Source organism: Malaya genurostris, chromosome 1 (assembly GCF_030247185.1).
Source record: "Malaya genurostris strain Urasoe2022 chromosome 1, Malgen_1.1, whole genome shotgun sequence".
NCBI lineage: Eukaryota > Metazoa > Arthropoda > Insecta > Diptera > Culicidae > Malaya > Malaya genurostris.
This window is the reverse complement of record NC_080570.1, coordinates 162,102,685-162,124,748: the sequence shown is the minus strand read 5'-3', so window position 1 is coordinate 162,124,748 and position 22,064 is coordinate 162,102,685. Positions and strand designations below refer to the sequence as shown.

At 37.8% G+C, this 22,064-nt stretch overlaps 2 protein-coding genes across 3 annotated transcripts; both read left to right on the top strand.

Moving 5' to 3' along the window:
- The first annotated feature begins 4,027 nt into the window (after positions 1–4,027).
- Positions 4,028–8,987, top strand: LOC131428579 (pancreas transcription factor 1 subunit alpha). 2 transcript variants are annotated; one of them, XM_058592627.1, is made up of 3 exons: positions 4,028–4,380; positions 8,001–8,143; positions 8,463–8,987. In XM_058592627.1, exons 1-3 carry the CDS (start codon positions 4,163–4,165, stop codon positions 8,729–8,731), a joined length of 630 nt encoding a protein of 209 aa, XP_058448610.1. In that variant the 5' UTR covers positions 4,028–4,162; the 3' UTR covers positions 8,732–8,987. The 2 variants fall into 2 exon arrangements, with proteins under 2 accessions (XP_058448610.1, XP_058448616.1); XM_058592633.1 differs by having other exon boundaries at positions 4,032–4,380; positions 8,013–8,143.
- A 9,884-nt stretch (positions 8,988–18,871) lies between these two features.
- Positions 18,872–21,765, top strand: LOC131426559 (zinc finger protein ubi-d4). Its single transcript, XM_058589394.1, has 2 exons — positions 18,872–20,571; positions 20,637–21,765. Exon 1 carries the CDS (start codon positions 19,576–19,578, stop codon positions 20,548–20,550), a length of 975 nt encoding a protein of 324 aa, XP_058445377.1. The 5' UTR covers positions 18,872–19,575; the 3' UTR covers positions 20,551–20,571; positions 20,637–21,765.
- Positions 21,766–22,064: the final 299 nt, after the last annotated feature.

Here is a 22,064-nt window from a genome sequence, read left to right as displayed (position 1 = left end):
TTTTTTTTTGTAAATTGACTTTAAATTTTGAAAACCGTTTTTTTTTCAGTGTGGGATTCGAATAGACGAATTTCGCGCAAAATCGCATTCAGAGTTGGCAGCATATAGACTTTACCACAAAAGGCCACTTTGCTCACTTCATTTTTCCAAAACTGATGTTTAGACCGTCTTTTGAAAAAGACTAGACATTTTACCAACTTTTTGCAAATAATTAGAGAAAAATGACAAATTCGGGTCGTCTGAAGGGAAAAAAATTTCAAAAAAAACTTTTTCTTATCCAGCACTCATCGTTTCTGCAAATATCGGGCAACTGACAATAGAATATTTAGTGTAATTTTCTCAAAAATTGAGATTTTTTGTGATCTTGGACGATTATGGCTCTCAGTTTAGTTAAGTTTTTAATAAAAAAGACACTGGATAAAATACTCAGTTTGGTCAAGAAAAAGTTTTCGTTTGAAAAAGTTTAAAGTAATAGACTATGAGTCATCGAAAAATTTTGAGATATCTGAAATCAAAAAAAAAAATTTTATATCTTAGAATTGCCTGGAACGTCAAGATTTGGTGTTATTTAAAAAAAACTTGAAGTTTGAAAAAAATCGACACTGGGACATCAAAAAATTTTTAGATTTCCGAAATCGTAATTTTTTTATACCAAATATCTTAGAAAAAAATCGACTCCGGGTTTTTTTGAGATATTGCATAAAATTTAAAAATCTGGTGTTATATCTTCGAACATTTTCAAGATATCCCACATCGAACATTTTTTGTTGAAAACTTCGAGATCTGGTTTTATATCGAAGAAAATTTGTTTAATGATATCGATTATGGGTCTTCGAAAAATTTTTAGATATCCGAAATCGATATTTTGTATGCCAAATATCTTAGAATTGCCTAGAAATTCGAGATCTAGTGAAACCTTTGAAAACAAATCATTTAAAAAAATCGACTCTGGGAATCGAAATTTTTTTATGTTAAATATCTTGAACTTGAGATCCAATGTTGTTTCGGAAGAAAATCGTTTGGAAAAAATTGACTGTGGGAGTTCGTAAAATTTTGAGATTTCCGAAATCGAAAATGTTTTTTTGATGCCAAATATACTCGATTCGCTTAAAACTTCGAGATCTGGTTTTTATATCGAAGAAATTTTTTTGCCAAGATGTCGACTTTGGGTCTTCGAAAAATTTTGAGTTCTCCGAAATCAATTTCTTTATGCTAAATATCTTGGAATTGCCTGAAAATCTTAGATCTGGTTTAATTTTGGTAAAAAATCATTTGAAAAGATCGAATCTTAGACTGGATTTTTTTATTATCAAATATCTTAGAATTGCCTGAAACGTCGAGATCAGGTGTTTTTTTTTCAAATAAAATCATTTGAAAACAATCGACTTTGGTACTTTTAAAAATTTTTAGATTTCCGAAATCGAAATTTTTTGTATGTCAAATATCGTAGAATTGTCTGAAGTTTCGAGATCTGGTGTCATTTTGAAAAAAAAATCATTTGGCTCGGGGACTTCGAAAAATTTTGAAATTTCCAAAATCGAATTTTTTTTGTTGATGCCAAATATTTTAGAATCACCTAAAACTTCAAGATCCGATGTTATATCGAAATAATTTTTTCTAAACAAATCGACTCCGGGTCTTCGAACATTTTTGAGATTTCCGAAATTGAACTTTTTTTGATACCAAAAATTTTAAAATTGTTTAAAACTTCGAGATCTGGTGCTATTTCATTTTTTTTTATATTTCATACACTGGAGTCTTTTTTTATGCGAGTTTACGTACCGCATAAAAAACCGCATAACTCTGACAATTCACATAAAAAAGTCGCAATAAAAAGCCGCATAAAAAAGACCGCATAACTCTGAAAATTCGCATAAAAAAAGTCGCATAAAAAAGACCTTAGTGTATCTTATAATTGAATTGAATTGTTTTTATGTTAAATATCTTTTAATTGCCTGAAACTTCGAGATCTGGAAAAAAAATTGAAAAATGTCGAATGTGGGATTTCAAAAATTTTATAGATTTCCAAAATCGCTTTTTTTAGGCCAAATATCTTAGAATTGACTGAAAATTTGAGATCTGGTGTATTTTTGAAAAAAAAATCATTTGAAAACAATCGACTTTGGAATTTAGAAAAAATTTTAGATTTCCGAAATCGAAATTTTGTTATGTCAACTATCTTAGCATTTCCTGAAATGTCGAGATCTGGAGTTATTTAAAAGAAATGAATGAAATCGACTTTAGGTCTGCGGAAATTTGTTTTAGTACCTAAACTTCGAGATCTGGTGTTATTTCGAAAAAAAAAAATCGACCTTGGGTCTTCGAAAAATTTTAAGATTTCCGAAATATAAAATTTTTTGGATTCCAAATATTTCAGAATTTCCTGAAACTCAAGATCTGAGATCTGGTGTGATTTCGAAAAAAAACATTTTAAGCTGCGAGATCTGGTGTAAAAAAATTCAAAGAAATCGATTCTGGGTCTTCGAAAACTTGTGAGCTCTCCAGCTATGCTTTTACAAATTGATGTTTGCGCAAAGTTACAACAACCGATTATTACAAATTTAGAATCAATTGAAAGGTTTTACAGTCCCATACAACACTCTCTAATTTTACCCGGATCCAACTACCGATCCCGGAACTACAGAGTGATAAGTAAAAAAAAAGTTTTCGGAGCAGGTTTCTAAACATTTCGATGTAAAAACAAAAATAATATCCTTTGAACTTTTCATACAATTCTAATATTGTGCGTTGCTTTCAATTACATCGGTTTCCAACTTCCAGGTCCGGAAGTACCAGAAAGAGTGGTCCAAAAACTCCAAAAACGGAACTCACTCCATTTTTTTCAAAGACGCCTCAACCGATTTTCGCAGCCTTAGACCGACGTTGAAAAAAAAAGAAAATTTTGTTCTAAATTTACTCCTCAAAAAAATTTTTTTGGTTTATATTCCCGATTCAACGAAAAGTTTTTTGAAGAATGCATTGAAAATATTTATGAAAATATGAGTAATATAAAACAGGTGTCATTACACCACTGGATGGATTAAAACAGGTATTCAAAATGTATGCTCGTTATGCCCAATTCCAAAAGTTGAACTGTATGGGAACACTTCATATGGAAAACTACACACCATCGATTGTCACATATTCCGGACTACTTCAATCAGCGTTCGATTTCTTCCGATCTGGAAAATGGAAATTTTTGGCAAATATTTGGACTGTATCCAGTTGTGGTACGTGACTATTTCTCCACTCCTAGATTGTAACGACTTGCTCGTTTTCCATCATGTTTCGTCATCCTGTGGTCTGAGGTGCCCAATCATGCTCATCAAAATCCGTACGACACGGCTACTTGTTTGCTTGTTGCTACAGCCGTACACATAGTTTTTCTTTCATGTTGTTTCAAGTACTTCACAGCGGAAAATTGCAATAAATCACTCTAATTACTTATACATGCTCCGGAAGCGGCCACGTGTTTGCATAGGACCCCATAAAACAAATCACGGGGTGCACCTCCGGACGGTGTTCTAACACAGCAACAGCACAATCGCTTCGCTGCTTAGGGGTTTCTTCCTTTTCTCATTCGCCTATTAACAACGAACCTCAGAATGAAGAAGTCATAAATTTTCATAGAAATCATCGAGCAGCGAACGGGATGATGTAGAGAAACTGAAACGAACGCAGCAAGCGCAGAAATCAATAGCAAGAAATCTCGCACATTTTCAAACACCCCGTAAGCCACAAAAAAAACACACACAACACCACTGCTGAGATGGTTGGTGGGAAGAGAGGAGACCGACGACGGACGTCGAGTTACTAATAAAAACAAACAAACAAACGCCTCCGCCGTTCGCGGTTGCAGCTGAAACTTCCTTTCCGAGCCGGCAGTGGTTGTGCGTGCGATGATTTAACCGCCTTCCCTAACACGTACCCCCCCGCACGCCAAGGAATGACGGGGTAATTAGGTGCTGTCAGAATCGGATCTTTTTCTCGTTTTTCATCCATAACGTAACGACTTAATTCATTTAACAAGTGGTTCTTGATCGTTCGAGATTTCTGTTGGCGGGACCCGGCCGCGTGATCTGTACGAATTAGTCACGATCGGGCCCAAACGGAGAAAGGATGCACTTGTCGATGCTGGCAGACAGGAATCGGTAACGGAACAATGAGTGGTCGCTGTCGCAATCGAAGGACGCAGGCGAGTGGAGTTTCCGACGGTAGTTGTGATGTGGCGGTGAAAGTGATGGAAAGTGCCTACCAGGAACTGCTACTGCTGGATGCCGCGAGGGCGGCGGATGGTTCACCCGAAACCGAAACGAGAACCGACGATGGACACTGCCAGCGATCGCAGGCGAATGCCCGTGAACGATTCCGGACGCACAGGTGAATCTTTAGTGAGATATTTGAATGGGTATTGTGACAAAGCTGATGGGTCACCATCGCTAAGGTAACCATATCTTCTGTTGGTTTCGGCATTGCATCGTCGATAATTTTTCGGTAATCACACGACATATCTCGTAAACAATCTGATAGACAGCCACAAGTCTAAGTGTAACTAAATGCTATGGTTTTTTGCTTGTCTCCTGTTGCTAAATACCTGAAATCATGAGACGAACACAAACTTTAAGCCATCTCAATGATCGTTATACAATTTTTGGTTGAAGTTTTCTTGACATTTACAAAGAAATCTTGTTAACAAATCAATGGAAATATTTTAAACAAACTGCCAGCCTCTCTCAGGAGACACGGATGAACTTTACTCAACAGCGAGTTGAAACAGGCTTCTGACATTCGGAAATATTCCTTGATCTCGTCATTCTCAAGCTGCTTATATAAGGTGGTGAATTAACTCCCAACTGCTCCTTTTCGCCAAAGTTCGTGCACCCAAATCTTCTTTCTTTTTTTTTTGTTGTTTTTAAACTGCTGATTATCTTCGTCATTCAGAGCAATTGCCATTACGGCCAACATCAAATGCAACGATTGTGTATGTTACTAATGGCAACGGCAGCGACACGGAAAGTGCACGGTATGATAAGAATATTTTACAAATAAATCCCGGTACGTTGCGATCCCGTTCCGGATACATCACGGCCTAGTGTGAATAGCGCTTAACTCTTTCGAAATTAAAAGACACTGGGATTTGTCGATTACGTCACATATATTATTAAAGGGTGATCTTTTTTACTGGTATCTTTTTAGCAACACTATTTTTGACAGATCACGCATGAATCTTGTCTCGTATTATTGTCAAACTTGTTCAGTTTGGTATATAATTTAATCATGAATCGACTTACAACATCTAACATTTGGTGAATGAGCGCTGGAAAATCCACTTTTTTATCGAAAAATTGTTTTCAGCGACGAAGCTCATTCTGGTTGAATGTATATGTCAACAAGCAAAATATCCGCTTCTAAAGTGAAGACTAGCAAGAAGCATTGCAAGAGCTACCAATGCATCAAAAAAAAAAAGTAACTGTTTGGTGTGGATTATCGGCCGGCGGCATCATCGAGCCGTACTTCTTCACGGGGTGACGGTGGGCGGAACGTTACTGCGAGCGCTACCGTGTGATGATTGACGATTTTTTTGCCCAAAATGGCAGAACTGGACATGCCTAACATGTGGTTTCAACAAGACGATGCCACATCCCACACGGCACACGAAACAACGACCAAATTGAGATCCGCCTTCGGTGAATAGTTTATCTCACGTTTTGGGCCTGTCAGTTGGCCGCCTAGATCGTTTGTTTTAACGCCTTTGGACTATTATGTGTGGGGCCATGATAAGGCTCATGTCTACAAGGACAAACCAGCAACGATTGTTGCACTTGTTCGCCTTAACACTTGACCAACATTGTTAGTTGTCGAAGAAATCTAAGTTTATCGAAATTCGTTGAGTTATCTTCGAGAAAATTCATCCGATGCTAAATGTGCGGTTAGTCGTCGAATTTTTTCCACAATTCTATGATAGCTTTCAAACGAACTTAGGCGTGTTAAAATCGGCTCGTCTATCTCCGACAAAATTGAGCGATTAAAAAGTCTTTGAAAAGCCTCGGAGGTTTCGTTTGAAAGTCGGGGTTTTCAGTAATTCCATTACCTTTCTATAAAAACGGCAAGAAAAAAAGAAAATATTTTGGCTCTTTTCAAAAGACAGCCTAGGTCAATCTTGGAAAAACAAAGTATGCAAAATTGCCTTTCTGTAACAAAGTCTACCTGTCCAGAGAGATCATTCAATTCTGAGAAATAGAATAATAGAACGGCAGCGTATACCAGTTCTAAAATTGACAGTAGAACTGTTCGAATAAATAAAACTAGAACGGCTTGCTGGGGATACGTTTGCACCAGTTTCCTATGATAGATAAATATGTTCCCTTGCTTAGAAAGAAAACAAAAATTAACTGAAAATTTTCCTTGACCAATACTGATACTTTTTGCAAGACCCTAGTACCAGTCATGGAATGGTTCTGTACTCTATGAATCGGATGCGAAGGACTATCGAAACAGAAGGCCAAATTCCACAAAAGAAATGCAATACCAAAGCTTTACTTATCTATAGAGTATTCTGTTTTCACTAAAAAGATACTGGAAAAATTGTTTTAAGAAAAATTGTTTGATCGAAAAACTGGTTATTTCCTAAAAACTTGCAATGTATGAATGATTGATTGGTGGGGAACAGTACCTATCTTGGATAAAAATTTAATCTGAATCAAAAATGGTATTATTGTTGTAAATTGATTTTGAATCTTTATTGTCGATTTTTTCAGTTTTTCACAGATTTTAGGAAAATCACTAGTACATCACGTTTGTAGGATTTGTCATTTTTCGACAATAACCACTTGGAAAAAAATGTTCAAAATACTTTAATTTTACGTTTCGTCAGTTTATGTTGAACTTCTAGCGCGACCTGAACGCTAAACATAAATCGCTTGGCAGACGTAAAGTTAATGCTACTTACAAAACAGTTGTGCAATGACGTCTCGGACGAAACCATGTTCATGTTACCATGTTCAAAATAGTGTGGCCCTTTTTCAAATAACAGTCCAGATCAATTTTGGATTTACTTGCAAAAATGTATTACACTTTTAGATACCTTTTTATTCATTAATCTAGCGTTCAAAATAACCACAACTAAAGTGGCAATAATTCCAGACTTCATTATCAGTCAACAAAATGCTTCAAAATTCAAATTTTTTATAAGGACTAGAAGAATTTGAAAAGGTCAAACAATATTGGTCTTTCAAAGTCAGTTCGACAAGTAGATAGCGCTGTAGCTCGAACGATGATGTTTTCGAATGGAGCTGTCAAAATACATAGGAATGTTTATTCTTCAGTAAATTTTCATTTATTTGCGGTTAAAGTTCGAATGATTGAAGAATACACTTTTGAAAAAGGGGAAAAAACATTGATTTCTTTTAATTCGAATTTCAATCAATTTATTTAAATGTTACGCTTGAGAATAAAACCTATTTCTTCGCATTCGGAATGGCTTACAGATTGATAATGTTGATTTTTCTTGTTGCCTCTGCTTTGTTTGTTTGCGTTTGAAAGCCAAATAGTTCTCCACTGCAACCAGTCCTGTGCATGAAACAGAATTTGAAGACTTTTAAGCCTCACATTGAACACACATGTCAATTGTATGGCTGCGCAGTGCTACTATTTCAGCGCGCATGAATTTGACATTTCTCTCACCTACTTCTATGTACGACATTCGAAGCGGACTCGAATGAGAGCTCAATGCTCGCAAAAAAACGTATGTCGCTTAGGATGTATTCGTTCAATGTGAGAGCTGTATATCTTGATAGCATGATGCCTTTGAATGATCATTAACTATGAAATCTATTTCAATGTTCTTCCACTTCTTACTAGTAAGAAAAGAAAATTCCAATCTATATTTAACAAATAAGAGTATCATTTTCTTACTAAACTGACCCCCAAAAAAAAACCTGCCAAAACAAATCGCTTTCATCACCCGAAAAAACTCAGTTTACCAAACAATTTCCTAAAAGTACTTCTTTCAGTGTCAACTCGGCCTTCACCAACCTGCGACTGTTGATCCCGACCGAGCCCAGGAATCGAAAGCTGTCCAAAATCGAAACCTTACGACTGGCCAAAAGCTACATATCGCATTTGATAGCAATTCTGATAACTGGTAAGGGCGAAACTATGTTCCGATCAACGGGGCAGATCAATTAGATTTTTATTTATAGTCACCATTAATTTTTCAATACATCCGAAATGATCTGCCCTTTTGTTGTAAGATTAAGAATCGACTCCACAGAGAATAGAAACTGAGCGTCAGCTTACAATGATGGTAGAAAAACTACACTCCTTTTAAATTAGCTTTAGTTACTTTTAACTTTCCAACCATACAACTTCCAACTGATTTAAATATCTGTTCTCTGTGGTTCAACTGAAAAGTTCTCGTTCTAGAATCGAATGTTCTTGAAATCCAATATTTTTTTTTTCAGGGAACCTCCAACAGCCCTGTTTGCAGGCTCAAATTGATCATCCTGTCGGTGATCCGTTCAGCGAATTCATGATCGATGCAGGCACCCTCAGTGCCGGCGGTAGTGACAGCAGTCCAGGTGTCGAAGTAACCGAAATGCAGAACGATGATTACAACGTGATACAACGGGAAGGTTTCACCACACAGGGGAACCCGTCTACCAGAGCAACCATTTGTACATTTTGTGTTTCACCCAAAGGTGCCTCGAAGCTTAGATCGAATTCGTTGTAGAGCAGAAAACAGAATTATATATAATATGAATATAAGTAGTGTGTAAAATTTGGAACATGAACAGCTTGGTGAGCACTTGCAGAGATTTCGCAATGAAGCGTTCTGTAATATTAAGACGAACAGTCCACTAGGTGGCAGTAGTGAACCCCGTTTTTTCAACGTATAGCAAATTTAAAATTTACATCTGGTTTTGAATAATTTTGTTTCCGTTTAAGTATCTCTTCTCTGTACATTTCCTTTAAATAATAAAGTTTCACTGGAGATCTATTCGTTAAAACAACAGCCGTTGCATACAATATCACATTTACCACGTGATCAAAAAGTTTGTCGCAAAACTGAATTACCGGTAGCGACACCTGCCAATGAAAAATAAAGTCAAGAAAAGGAGCGCTCTTCCGAAAATTTTCATATCGGCTGTAGTGATTTGCAACGATTTTTTCCGTTTATTCAATAGTACAAGAAGATATAAGCAATAAAAGTAAATTCGGAGTAGAAGAAAATCGATTTCAAAGTAAGGTTACAAGAGTAAAATAATGTTTAGTACTATTCGAGTATTATTTAATTTGAATACTCTATTTTTTACAACGTACCAAATATGCGATATGATGATGAAAAATAGTCTTTCACTGCCTTTTGATTTATTCCTCCAGCATTCAAAATAAGCTCAACGGAACTGAAACAAATTCCGAATCTCAATATTTGTCAATATATCATCTTTTAAAATCAAAACTAACTACCCGAAATAAAAGAAAATAATTTTCTCACAATTTTAAATGAATAGTTCTTGTAACAAATCGTAAAATTCTACAATATAATTGAGCTTATATGAGTTCATCATAAGACCCTGTGCACACACTTATGGCGTTTTCGTTTTTAATTTGCACTACACCGGTGCAGTGCTACACGGAGGCATGAATAAACGAACAAAAATGACGAAAACATAAACAGTAACCATTGACTACCATAAACGATTCCATTGCACAGAGCTACGCCAAACGTTTGATGAGTGCTACACCAGTGGTATCGGTGCAGAAAAAGTGTAGCACTGGTGTAGTGCAATTGGTAAAAACGAACGGTTTTAGTGCAGCTTTTGCTACACCGGTGTAGTGCAATTTAAAAACGAAAACGACATTAGAAAATTTCGCAGAATTCGGAAATTTTTTACCGAATTTTCAACAGCTGAACGTTCGGTAATCAGTTGGGTAATTAAATTGATTACCGATCGTTCGGTAATTGCTGAACTGTCAAACAACTACCGTAAACTGTAAACCAAATGAATCTAACTGATTGTTCGGTAATTTTCTGTTTCTTTGTTTTCCTTTGGTTAAAATTCTGGATTTTCGGATTTTAAAAAACAACACAAATTCACAAAAACGAATGAAGAAAGTTCCAGCCTGTTGTGGCTATAGTTTTATTCCACGAAAAAAGGGTCAAATGTTCCGGCTGACCGGAATTATGAGCGCCATCCGAAACACTGCACAATCCGTCGATTCCACCAGAAATTACCCTCGAACGATTTGCGTAGGCAGCAAGTGGACAAGTGATACAATTTTTTTCCTCTTATAAGTAAACAAAAAGCTTTTAGTGGTTCCAATGTTTTAAAATTTGTTGCACCTGTATCTCAATCCATTCGATGAACCCTTCAAGATTTTTTTCGTTTGTTTAATAAAAAGATACTGAAAATTTAATAACTGTTTGACAGTTAGTTTCACGACAATCAGTTTTCACACATTCAGTAAAAACCATTCAAGCGAAGAGGTTGTGTTTCGATAGTACTGGCTCGTGAGTTAACGGCTGCTACCGAGACAATTCTAAGCTTCAGGTAGTTAAACTGCCCATAGCAAACGCAATATTCGGGGTGTTTCCCGACTGGAAAGCTAGCAACGAAGGCCATCCCGTTCATACGCACAGAGGTGTAGAAACACAGAGGTGCGAGAGCATAGAAGTGACGAGTCACAGAGGTGCCATCGCATAAAGGTGCGAAGACGAAGGGGTGCAAAGGCACAAAGGTGCTAAAGCAACCCAGTGCTGATCTACCAGGTACCAGAATTTGTACGCTGCGTAGGTTCAAAAGAGACGGCATATATCGCGAGGTGCTACACTGCAAGCATCGCATTTGATCGCCACCAAGAGCAAAAGCACTGTACCTGGGGTCAGGTACAGGCAGCACAGCAAGTGCAGTGGTGTTCACAACGACGGCAGAGCAACTGAGATAGCAGTAAACGACAGAAGACTGCCAATTGGAAACAGCAGAAGACTGCCAATTGGAAACCGTTGGAAGAGCTTCACGTCGTTCTTCACGATAAAGGAACAGAGACAGCTACAAGGTAGATTTAATTTAATTTATTTTTTATTTCTTATATCTGAAATTTTACTAAACATAAGTTTTTATTTTGGTATTATTAATTTACAAAAAAATTTAATGTAATGGATGATCTCATGGAAGATCATCCGAATCCGATTCCGGATACTAGTAAGAGTTTAAATACTCCGAGGGCTAAACATTATCCACAGGGTACCACTGGGCCATGGATAGTCTATCTTCGAAAAAAAGAAAAGATTTTAAATTTGATGCAAATTACCAAGGATTTGACATCACATTTCTCTGAAGTTAAAGAAATATGTAAAGTTAATAGAGATAAAATTCGAGTTGTTGTCAACGACTTGAAACAGGCGAACGAAATTGTAACCTGTAAATTATTTTCTGTTGAATATCGAGTTTACATTCCATCGAAGGAGGTGGAAATTGACGGTGTTGTGACTGAAGCAAGTCTGACGGCCGATGATTTACTTAAAAATGGAGTTGGTCGTTTTAAAAACTCCATGCTTGAGGGAGTTAGGATACTCGAGTGCAAGCAATTGTACTCAGCATCTATTGTCGATGGAAAAAAGTCGTATCGTCCCTCAGATTCGTTTCGTGTAACATTTGCCGGATCTGCGTTGCCTAGCCATGTCTATATCGATAAAATTCGTCTTCCTGTTCGGCTTTTCGTACCGCATGTTATGAATTGCACGAACTGTAAAAAATTCGGGCATACAGCTACTTACTGTAGTAATAAGTCCAAATGTATCAAATGTCAAGGGCCTCATAAGGATAATCTTTGCGATAAAGATGTTGAAAAATGTGTTTATTGTGGGGAGAGACCTCATGATGATCTTTCAGTATGCGCTGCATTTAAGTTGCGTAAAGACAAAATGAAGCTTTCTTTAAAAGCACGGTCTAAGCGCACATATGCAGAAATGCTTAAAACGGTCATACATGTCTCCCCTTTGGAAACCGAAAACGGTTTTTCAAATCTTATGAAGCCAGAGGAATCTGACTCCGACAGAAATAGTGAAGATACCTCGTTTGTCACTCCTCAAGGGTCTGTTAAGAGGAGATTAACAAACCACAAAATACCTAAAAAGACACCTAAAATTACATCTTCAAAAAAAGATCCCCGTGTTAAAGCTAAAAAGCCAAATTTAAAACCAAAAACTGTGCCTCCTGGTTTGTCAAATTCACAAACCAATCCAGGAACTAGCTCAAGAAAAGACAATAATCCAGTGGGCTCCGTTTCACATTCACCAACAGGATTACTTAAGTTTTCGGAAATTGTAGAATGGATTTTCGCAGCATTCAATATTTCTGAACCTCTAAAGACTATCATAACGGCATTCCTTCCAATAGCTAGAACTTTTTTGAAACAGTTATCAGCTCAATGGCCAGTTCTTTCAGGTTTTGTATCATTTGATGGATAATTTATCATCCGCCGCAAATGATTCAATCACTGTTCTGCAGTGGAATTGTCGAAGCATCATGCCAAAACTTGATTCATTTAAAGTTTTTTTGCATAGTCAAAAATGTGATGTATTTACTTTGTGCGAAACATGGCTTACATCAAACATAGCCTTAAATTTTAATGACTTTAACATTATACGTCTCGATAGAGACTCTCCGTATGGTGGAGTGCTTTTAGGAATTAAGAAATGTTATTCCTTTTATAGATTAAATATTCCTTCGACTTCTAGTATAGAAGTTGTTGCTTGTCAAATAAACATTAAAGGAAAGGACATTTGCATTGCTTCAGTATATATTCCTCCAAGAGCTCAAGTTGGACAACGACAGCTTAATGAAATTGTCGAAGCCCTTCCTGCTCCACGTTTGATTTTAGGAGATTTCAATTCGCACGGAATGATGTGGGGTTCCGTTTACAATGATAGCAGATCATCCTTAATATATAATATTTGCGACAATTTTAGCATGACGGTACTAAATATGGGTAGCATGACACGGATCCCAAGACCTCCTGCACGTCCAAGTGCATTAGATTTATCTCTTTGCTCGACTTCAATTCGACTAGATTGCACCTGGAAAGTATTTCCTGATTTACACGGTAGCGATCATTTACCAATCATCATCTCAATTAGCAGTAACAAAGGCATTGCTAATTCAGTTAATATTCCATATGATTTGACAAAAAATATTGACTGGATTAAATACCAAAGTAATATTTCAAGTGCCTTAACTTCAATGGAAGAGCTCCCCCCACTTGAAGAATATGACTTCCTCGTTTGTTCGATTCTGGAGGCCGCAGAACAAGCCCAATCCAAACGATTTCTTGGTCCATCGTCTAAAAGAAGGCCTCCAAACCCTTGGTGGGACAAAGAGTGCTCAGATGCTAAGCACGCGAAACAAAATGCCTTCAAGACGTTTTTAAAACGAGGAGGAGGAACTCCTCAGAATTTTGAAAAATTCTTGACTTTAGAAACCAAGTACAAGAGCATACTTCGGGCCAAGAAATGTAGCTATTGGAGACATTTTGTCGAAGGTTTGTCAAGAGAAACCTCAATGAGCACTCTTTGGAATACGGCCAGACGAATGAGGAATCGTAACGTAGGAAATGAGAGTGAGGAATACTCGAACCGATGGATATTTGATTTTGCGAGGAAAGTTTGTCCAGATTCTGTTCCTACGCGTTGCATTATTAGGGAATCTTTTTCAAATAATGGTTCCATTCATAGCCCCTTTTCAATGATGGAATTTTCCATAGCACTCATGTCTTGTAACAATAACGCTCCTGGGTTGGACAGAATTAAATTCAACTTGGTGAAGAATCTGCCCGACCTCGCAAAAAGACGTTTGTTGGAATTGTTCAACAAGCTTCTTGAGCAAAATATTGTTCCACCTGACTGGAGGCAAGTGAAAGTTATCGCCATTCAAAAGCCGGGGAAACCAGCTTCCAATCACAACTCATATAGACCCATCGCGATGTTGTCCTGCATCAGAAAATTGTTCGAAAAAATTATTCTACGACGTCTCGACACTTGGGTCGAGACGAACGGTTTGTTGTCAGATACTCAGTTTGGCTTCCGTAGAAATAAAGGGACGAATGATTGCCTTGCATTACTTTCGTCTGACATCCAAATTGCCTTCGCTCAAAAGCAACAAATGGCATCTGTATTTTTAGACATTAAAGGAGCATTTGATTCAGTTTCCATTGATGTTCTATCAGACAAGCTTCACCAAAATGGACTCCCAGCGGTTATAAATAATTATTTGCACAACCTTTTGTCAGAGAAACGCATGCATTTTTCACATGGCGATTTGGTAACATTCAGAATTAGCTACATGGGTCTACCGCAAGGCTCATGCCTCAGTCCGCTCCTCTATAATTTTCACGTAAATGACATTGACAGCTGTCTAGTAACCCCATGTACACTAATACAATTGGCAGATGATGGCGTAGTTTCAGTTACTGGACCCAAAGCTATTGATCTGCAAAAACCATTGCAAGATACCTTAGATAACTTGTCCGTTTGGGCTGTCCATCTGGGTATCGAATTCTCTGCGGAGAAAACAGAGCTGGTCGTCTTTTCAAGAAAGCATGATCCCGCGCAGCTTCAGCTTCATATGATGGGAAGAATGATCCAACAGGTTTTGACTTTCAAATACCTCGGGGTGTGGTTTGATTCCAAATGCACGTGGGGAGGACACATTAGGTTTCTGATAACAAAATGCCAACAAAGAGTAAATTTTCTTCGAACAATAACCGGATCTTGGTGGGGTGCTCATCCGGAAGATCTAATAAAATTGTATCAGACAACGATACTTTCAGTGATGGAATATGGATGTGTTTGCTTTCGTTCCGCTGCAAACTTTCATATTATCAAATTAGAGCGAATTCAATATCGTTGTTTGCGAATTGCTTTAGGGTGCATGCATTCGACACATACAATGAGTCTTGAAGTTCTGGCGGGAGTTCTTCCATTGAAGGATCGTTTTTGGGAGCTTTCGTCGCGATTGCTAATAAGATGCGAGGTACTGAATCCCCTAGTTATTAATAACTTCGAAAGGCTAGTTGAGCTTCAATCTCAAACAAGATTCATGACAGTATATTTTAACCATATGTCACAGGAAATCAACCCTTCAAGATATATTCCTATCCGTGTCAGCCTCCTAAATGTCCCTGACTCAACTTTATTTTTCGACACATCCATGCAGCGCGAAGTGCGTGGAATTCCGGAACACCTACGCTCGTTGGAAATCCCAAAAATATTTACAAGTAAGTTCAGGCATATCGACTCTGAGAAAATGTTTTACACGGACGGATCGCGAATTGAAGAAGCGACAGGGTTTGGTATGTTCAACAATAATGTTTCGGTCTCCTTTAGGCTTCAAGAACCTGCATCTGTTTATATAGCAGAGTTAGCAGCAGTTCATTATAGTTTGAGTGTAATCGTCACATTATCTCCAAACCATTATTTTCTTTTCACAGATAGTCTGAGTGCAATTGAAGCCATTCGCTCAAAGGCTGCTGGCAAAAATGAACCTTTTTTCTTGGGCAAAATAAAACAGTGCCTGAACGTCATATTGAATAATAATTATCAAATCACAATAGTTTGGGTCCCGGCTCATTGCTCCATTCCAGGCAATTAAAGAGCCGATATTTTAGCCAAACGTGGTGCTATTGAGGGTGAAATTTATGAGAGACCAATTGCTTTCAATGAATTCTATAGCGCGTCTCGCCAAAGAACACTTGCCAGCTGGCAAGCTTCTTGGGATAAAGATGATCTGGGTCGGTGGATGCACTCAATTATTCCTAAAATATCGACAAAGGCATGGTTCAGGGGATTGGATGTGAGTAGAGATTTCATTCGTGTGATGTCCAGACTCATGTCCAATCACTACACGTTAGATGCACATCTCCTTCGAATTGGACTTTCGAAGACTAATCATTGTGCTTGTGGCGAAGGTTACCGCGATATTGACCATGTTGTTTGGACATGCGTGGAGTATCGTGATGTCAGATCTCAACTAATAAATTCCTTGCGTACCCAAGGTAGACTATCCAATGTCCCAGTTCGCGACATTCTTGCTTGTCGTGACGTTCCTTACATGAAACTTCTTTATTATTTCATTAAGTCCATTGGAGTTCCAATTTAAATTTTATTTTATGTTAGATTGTTTTCTCTTCCATGAGTTCAACCAATAGCCAGCTATCTTATATTAAATAAAAGTGATGAACTGATACAAACAAACCTGAAATAGTTATAAGATCATGTACAAAATAAATGTATTTCATTTAATGTAATTTATAATAGCAACTCGCTTGATAAAAACAGTGTTTAGATTAACTAATGAATACCAACATACTAATAGGATATTCGAAATGTATTAGGTTTAAAGTACTATGTATTGTAGATGCCACGGCGAAGAAAAACTTATGTATATTGCCTATGAAATAAACGTATTTATGAAAAAAAAAATCAGTTTTCACAGAAGTTCGGTTATTGGAAAACAATTTTACGGACGGTATGGTTTTTACCGTACTCGGCGACTATTCAAATTTACCGTATGAATTGTATATCTATTTACAGAATTCTTTAACAAAAACTTGCGTAAAACTGATCGCCCGGTAAAAATTTGCATAATTGTTGTAAAATGAAGTTCATGTACCGAAATATCGGTAATTTCTGTTGATTACCGAAAGTTTTCGTCAAAAAAAATTACCGAACAATGGAATCGAATCTTAGTGTGTAGAATTCAATCGCCTCTTGGAGAGAGGTTCAAATAATGAAACTTAGATGGTGCGTCAGGTAAAATTAGTGTCGCATCCGATTGCCAATAGAATTTAACCAGTTTTGAAAAATTTCAGTACAATCAATAATAGAACAATTTTAAAACAAAATACCTCATTTTAAAAACATTGTAAATAACATAAATCCTCAGATGAACTCAGAGTTGCGGAGAAAAAATAACAATATGGTAAATGAATTTCGAATCAAACATTTTGGTCCTGAGGATCCAACCAACTTAACAGACCAGCGTTCATTTTCCCTTTCAGTCATTTTCGGTTTTCAGTGAAAATTGCATACTGTTCGGTGTCGATATCCAACCGAAGCTTTGAGAATTGATAGTAACAGAAAACAATTCTCAATGATTTTTACCTGTTGGTGTCCGAATCTGTAGTAGTTTGTTGTCTAGGATTTTTTCATTGAAAATGCGTGACAATAATAAGCTCTCCTGGAGATGATAAAATTTCTTACGAATTATTGAAAAACTTTATTGAGGATATAAAAATAAAGATAGTTTTTCAAATAAATTTAATTTGGAGAGACTGCTATCTTTCACTATAACAAAACTGAAAACAGTAAAAATTATCGTCATACGTAATCCGGGAAAATGGCAAAATTACATTCACTACAAAAAATCATGAACAGACAAAATACAAAAATATATTTCAGTTTGCATATTCATAGATTTGTCAAATGCGTTTAACGCAGTCAATACTGATAAGTTATTAGAAATAATGCAGTCACCTTTTCCCTGCAGAACTTTCGAGGACGTTGACGTAGTTTTTGTGCAAAGAACCTTTGAATAATAAGATGCAAACGATACACACTTAAATCAGATTACCGATCTCAGCTGTTCAAACCTTGGGAGTTGATTTTTTCAGTAAAAATAACATTTCATCACAGTGGTACCTTAAGGTACTGCTGTCAACAAGTGTTCATTTGTGCTGATATATCAGTAGAAAGAGAATGTTCGGTAATAGATGAAAAAAAAAACTGCTCGTCAAAAGATGAAAAAAAACTGCCGAATGAAGTTTAGTGTGAAGTCGATAGTTTTGCTAACGAAAAGAAGAAATTAAATTTAAAAATCAACCCGGCTAAAATAAAATTGATGCTTTTCAAGAGCACATAAAAAAGATAATGTTCTCATTGAAAACGTTAGGTGGCATATATATTTGAGTTTAACTTCAGAACAATATTTGAGTTTTTGTGTTCATATTAAAAACACTGAATGTAGAATCGAAAACATGGTTTTCAACAAAAAAAAATATTACAAACACGAATCCTTAACTGTTATTTTGACAGTAAAGGTTGTAGATTATGGAGACCGCGATCTTTGCGGTGAACCTGGAACTAGCGACCATGTTACATTGCAAATTTTTTAAGAACTAAATCCAATTTTGATTTTGGTTGCAAATTTAGAAATTTGATTGATGTATTTGAAACAAAAAAAACGACCTATGGCCACAGAGAACAGATATCCGAATAGAGATTTCAAAATTTAACGGTTGTTTATCAACGTAATCACCAAGTAGCAATTCCCCTACAGAGGCGCTTAGAGCAATCTAGCAAACGATGATGGGTTCTTGTGTTCGAGCTTGCGTACAATGGTAGTTCATGCGTGCAAAGTCATACCCAACAGTAATTTTCAACGCCCTCAAAAACAACTAACATCGCTTATGTCGGCGAACAACGATTTTATTAGCCTACGAGTTCAGTTTTATTCTTCGCGCGACTCTCATTATATCATTATAATTTCGTTATCCTCAATCGAAACCGTTGCTTTTTTATATATTCGCTCTCAGTACCCCTCGGCCTAGAATGGTCCCATCGTTGACATACTGGTGGCGCAGTAATCGGAGGGAGAAAAAAAATTCGACTTCTTTCTTCGCTTGTGTTGTTGTCCGTACGGTAGTATCTGAAATATTTTGTAGTTCTGTCCCTTTTGCCCTGCGACCACTTTCTATCTAACGAAAGTGCCTCTCATTCGTACCTCCCCCACCTCCCATTCGGTTGCTATTCAACAAATCTGTCAAATGAGTAAATTACCGGAGAGGGAGAGAGTATGAAGAAGAGTGAACACAGGAACCGTCATTCGCTTCACTGTGTGTGCAGTTTCGGTGGCATAAGTTTGTGATTTCGTTCAAATCAGTAGAAAAAAACCCATTTCAACTAGTGATAAGAGCGCTTCAAACGGCTCGGATATTGCGGAAGATTACCCGGTTGGTTAAAAATGTTACATCGCAGCGGTGCCAAGTGTTAAACCTAGCCAATGAAATTCTCGACTGCAGCAAATTCGGCCCATCCAAGGTGGCGACGATTCGGTAACTTTTTTTGAGCTGCTTTCTCACCAACACCAGTGTGATTGTGAGGGTGAGAGAAAAAAAAGAAGTACCTCTATGTTTTGAACGGCACCTCTGCGCTGCTGCTGGTGTGGCCCTCAGGCAGCCGCCTGCTTGCACCTAGCAGCCACATACACATCCAGTCATTCAATGCAACATCGCTGCTACTGCTGCTGCTGTTGCTGTTGCTGCTGCTCTTATTATTTGCAAATACTCGGTCGGCTGCTGTTGCTGAACACTTTGAAATAAACGCGAGTGAGCGGGAAGGGGATACAGTGAAAAAAAATAGAAACCCATCGCAGTCAGCACTGACTGTGGCCATTGCCGTCATTCGAGATAATCACTTCAGACGTAGGCAACCCAGCAAATTCCAGTGATTTATTAGTTGGTGAAAGCCGTCGAAAGAAAAAAAAAGTTGTTATCGGAGTGACTGTCCCTGTTTACCCGATGGCTTCCTCCGGTGGTGTGGATATCCAGATAGTGTCAATGCCGAACCTACAGAAAATTGAGAGTTATATGCGGGATTCGACCTACCGGGAAACACTGGAAGTCAGTGCATCGTTCAACACTCGCCTATGTCTGGAAAGGCGAATGCGATTACCGTTTTTCGATTCCCAAACCGGGATAGCACAAAAACACAGCAATTTATACATGGCTCACTGTAGGCGTATGCCCGGACATCGGGAAGGTCAACTCTACACGTACCCGTCAACACGGTGGCGAAAATCAAAACGGCAATACTTGGCTAAATTACAGAACCTACGACCGTTCAGTAGTCTGCGAACCAGTGGAACATCCAACCTGCTCGTGGGATCTTCCATACCACCAATGATTCGAGAACCGGGCGAATTGTTAGCATCAGCGGAATCCGATTTCAATGCCTCCCTCTTGGAAGAAAGTTCGCTGGGTGCGACGGTTGATACGGATAGTAAAGATAGTCACCAGAACCAGCCAACGGCGAAAGAAGAACCACTACCGAAGGATTGGTATTACGACGAGATGGCCCTGAATGACGACGATCTGGATGATCCGGAAGGAGGAGACTCGGATTACGATTACAACGTGAACGGCTACAAACGGAAGGGCAAACGCAGCAAACGGAGTGCACACGGTGGTAAGAAAAGTCGCTCGAGTCAAGGACAGGTAGCGGATTACGAAGGTGCCGCGTCGCCGGGTGGATCCTCGAGAAAGGGACGACCTCCGGGTGGTGGTACGAGTGGAACCAAACGGGGTCGAAAGAAAACATCTAAGGAAACCGTTTCCCCCCTGGAGAAGCAACTGGAGGACAGTTTCAATAGTAGCCTGGGAGAACCACCGTCCTTCGAGACGGCCGCCGCTGCCGTCGATATGGGCGAAAACGGTGAAAATGGTGCCGGGTACGGCGGGAGTACAGATCTTCGTAACTACCGGAAGTACCTGTAATGCGAGTTGTTACTTCAGAGAGTAAGTTTGGCATTTTATAGTTTTTTGTTATTTGGATTTCACTTATTTTTCGTTCACTTCACCAGGTACCTTTGAGGCTCTGATCTGACCAGACGCAGAGTAGCGGTTGTTTTCTTTTTTTAATTACAAATATCTTCTGCACCGTCTCCGAGCTCCCTTCCCGCCCGAATTGGTGGACGGGTCAATGTTTGCAATGAACAAACAACAGATAACAACATCAAAATGATATCAATTCACGAACACGAAATTAGTTGCAAGTCCTATGATTTAATCTAAGCTAATATTGGATATTATATTCTGGTCATCACATTTATTCTTTACGTGCATTATGTTCTATGGCTTTCGAGGGTTTTAGGCACCAAAAAAAAACGAAAAACCAAAATGTTTTGGATTGTTTCTGTCGTTAAAATTGAGCATGGTTATTCTATTAACGTCACAAAATTGTACATAGTCGCTGGGGACTGTCAGCGTAAAGCAGTGAAATGTGTCTGTCAAATTGTTAGTTTCCAATTATACACGAATCCGCGCGGAAAAAAAGCGCAATAGATCACACTAACTTCCTTCACTCCCGTAGGTTCACAAGGTCTAGATTTCACATGCTTTTTTTTTGTTTTCTGTAGTAACATAAAAGTAGGGAACAAAACGAAAAAAGTTTCGTTTCTTTACTATCGTTATTTAATTCTCTCAGAAATAGGTGAATGAAACAGTCAACAATGAAAATAAATATATTTCTGTTTGATAATTTTCAACAGCATAGTAGTCAAAACAAAATACACACACAGCCCGTAACATTCATTTGTTGCAACAGAAATCCGTAATTGATTTTGAATCCACGGTACTAAAAAAACGATAGCAAAATCGTGAATGGTTAAACAATGCCGGCCACCGGCCGCATATCAATGGTAGTAGAGTAAAGAAGAAGAAAAAATGCGCGTAGCTGATTGAAATTGGCATAATTTCTTTATGTAAATGTACATTGATTCTTACACAATATATTTACTTGTATTCAATTATCGTATTGATGATCAAATAACAGAAGAAATGTCCATTGACCGCAATGGAGTCAAAATGAAATATTTTCCAATTGTAAATGTAAAATTCAAGCAGATTGAGCAAGAAAATGAACGAAACCGCATGTACATGAATAGATATTTAAACCTGGTAATAATAAAAAATGAGGAAATATTTTCCATATACTCTTTGTTCTTTATCGTATGGACAATTCACGCACATACATTGGGTAAAATGTAATGTGAAAATCACTTATACAGAAATTCAGGTGATTCGACGGAAGAAACGGAACGGAAGGTAAACTCGACCAACCGAATCTCGATCTGGTCGCCACCAAGAATAACTGGTTTTATGAGCGAAGTGTAGATTATTGTCGGGCGGCTCTGAAGTACCTCAAGGAAGTCATGTAGGATCTTTTATATGTTTACTATACCTCAATGCAATCAACTTATCTGTGAAATGTTTCAAGCTGTCATTTGCTG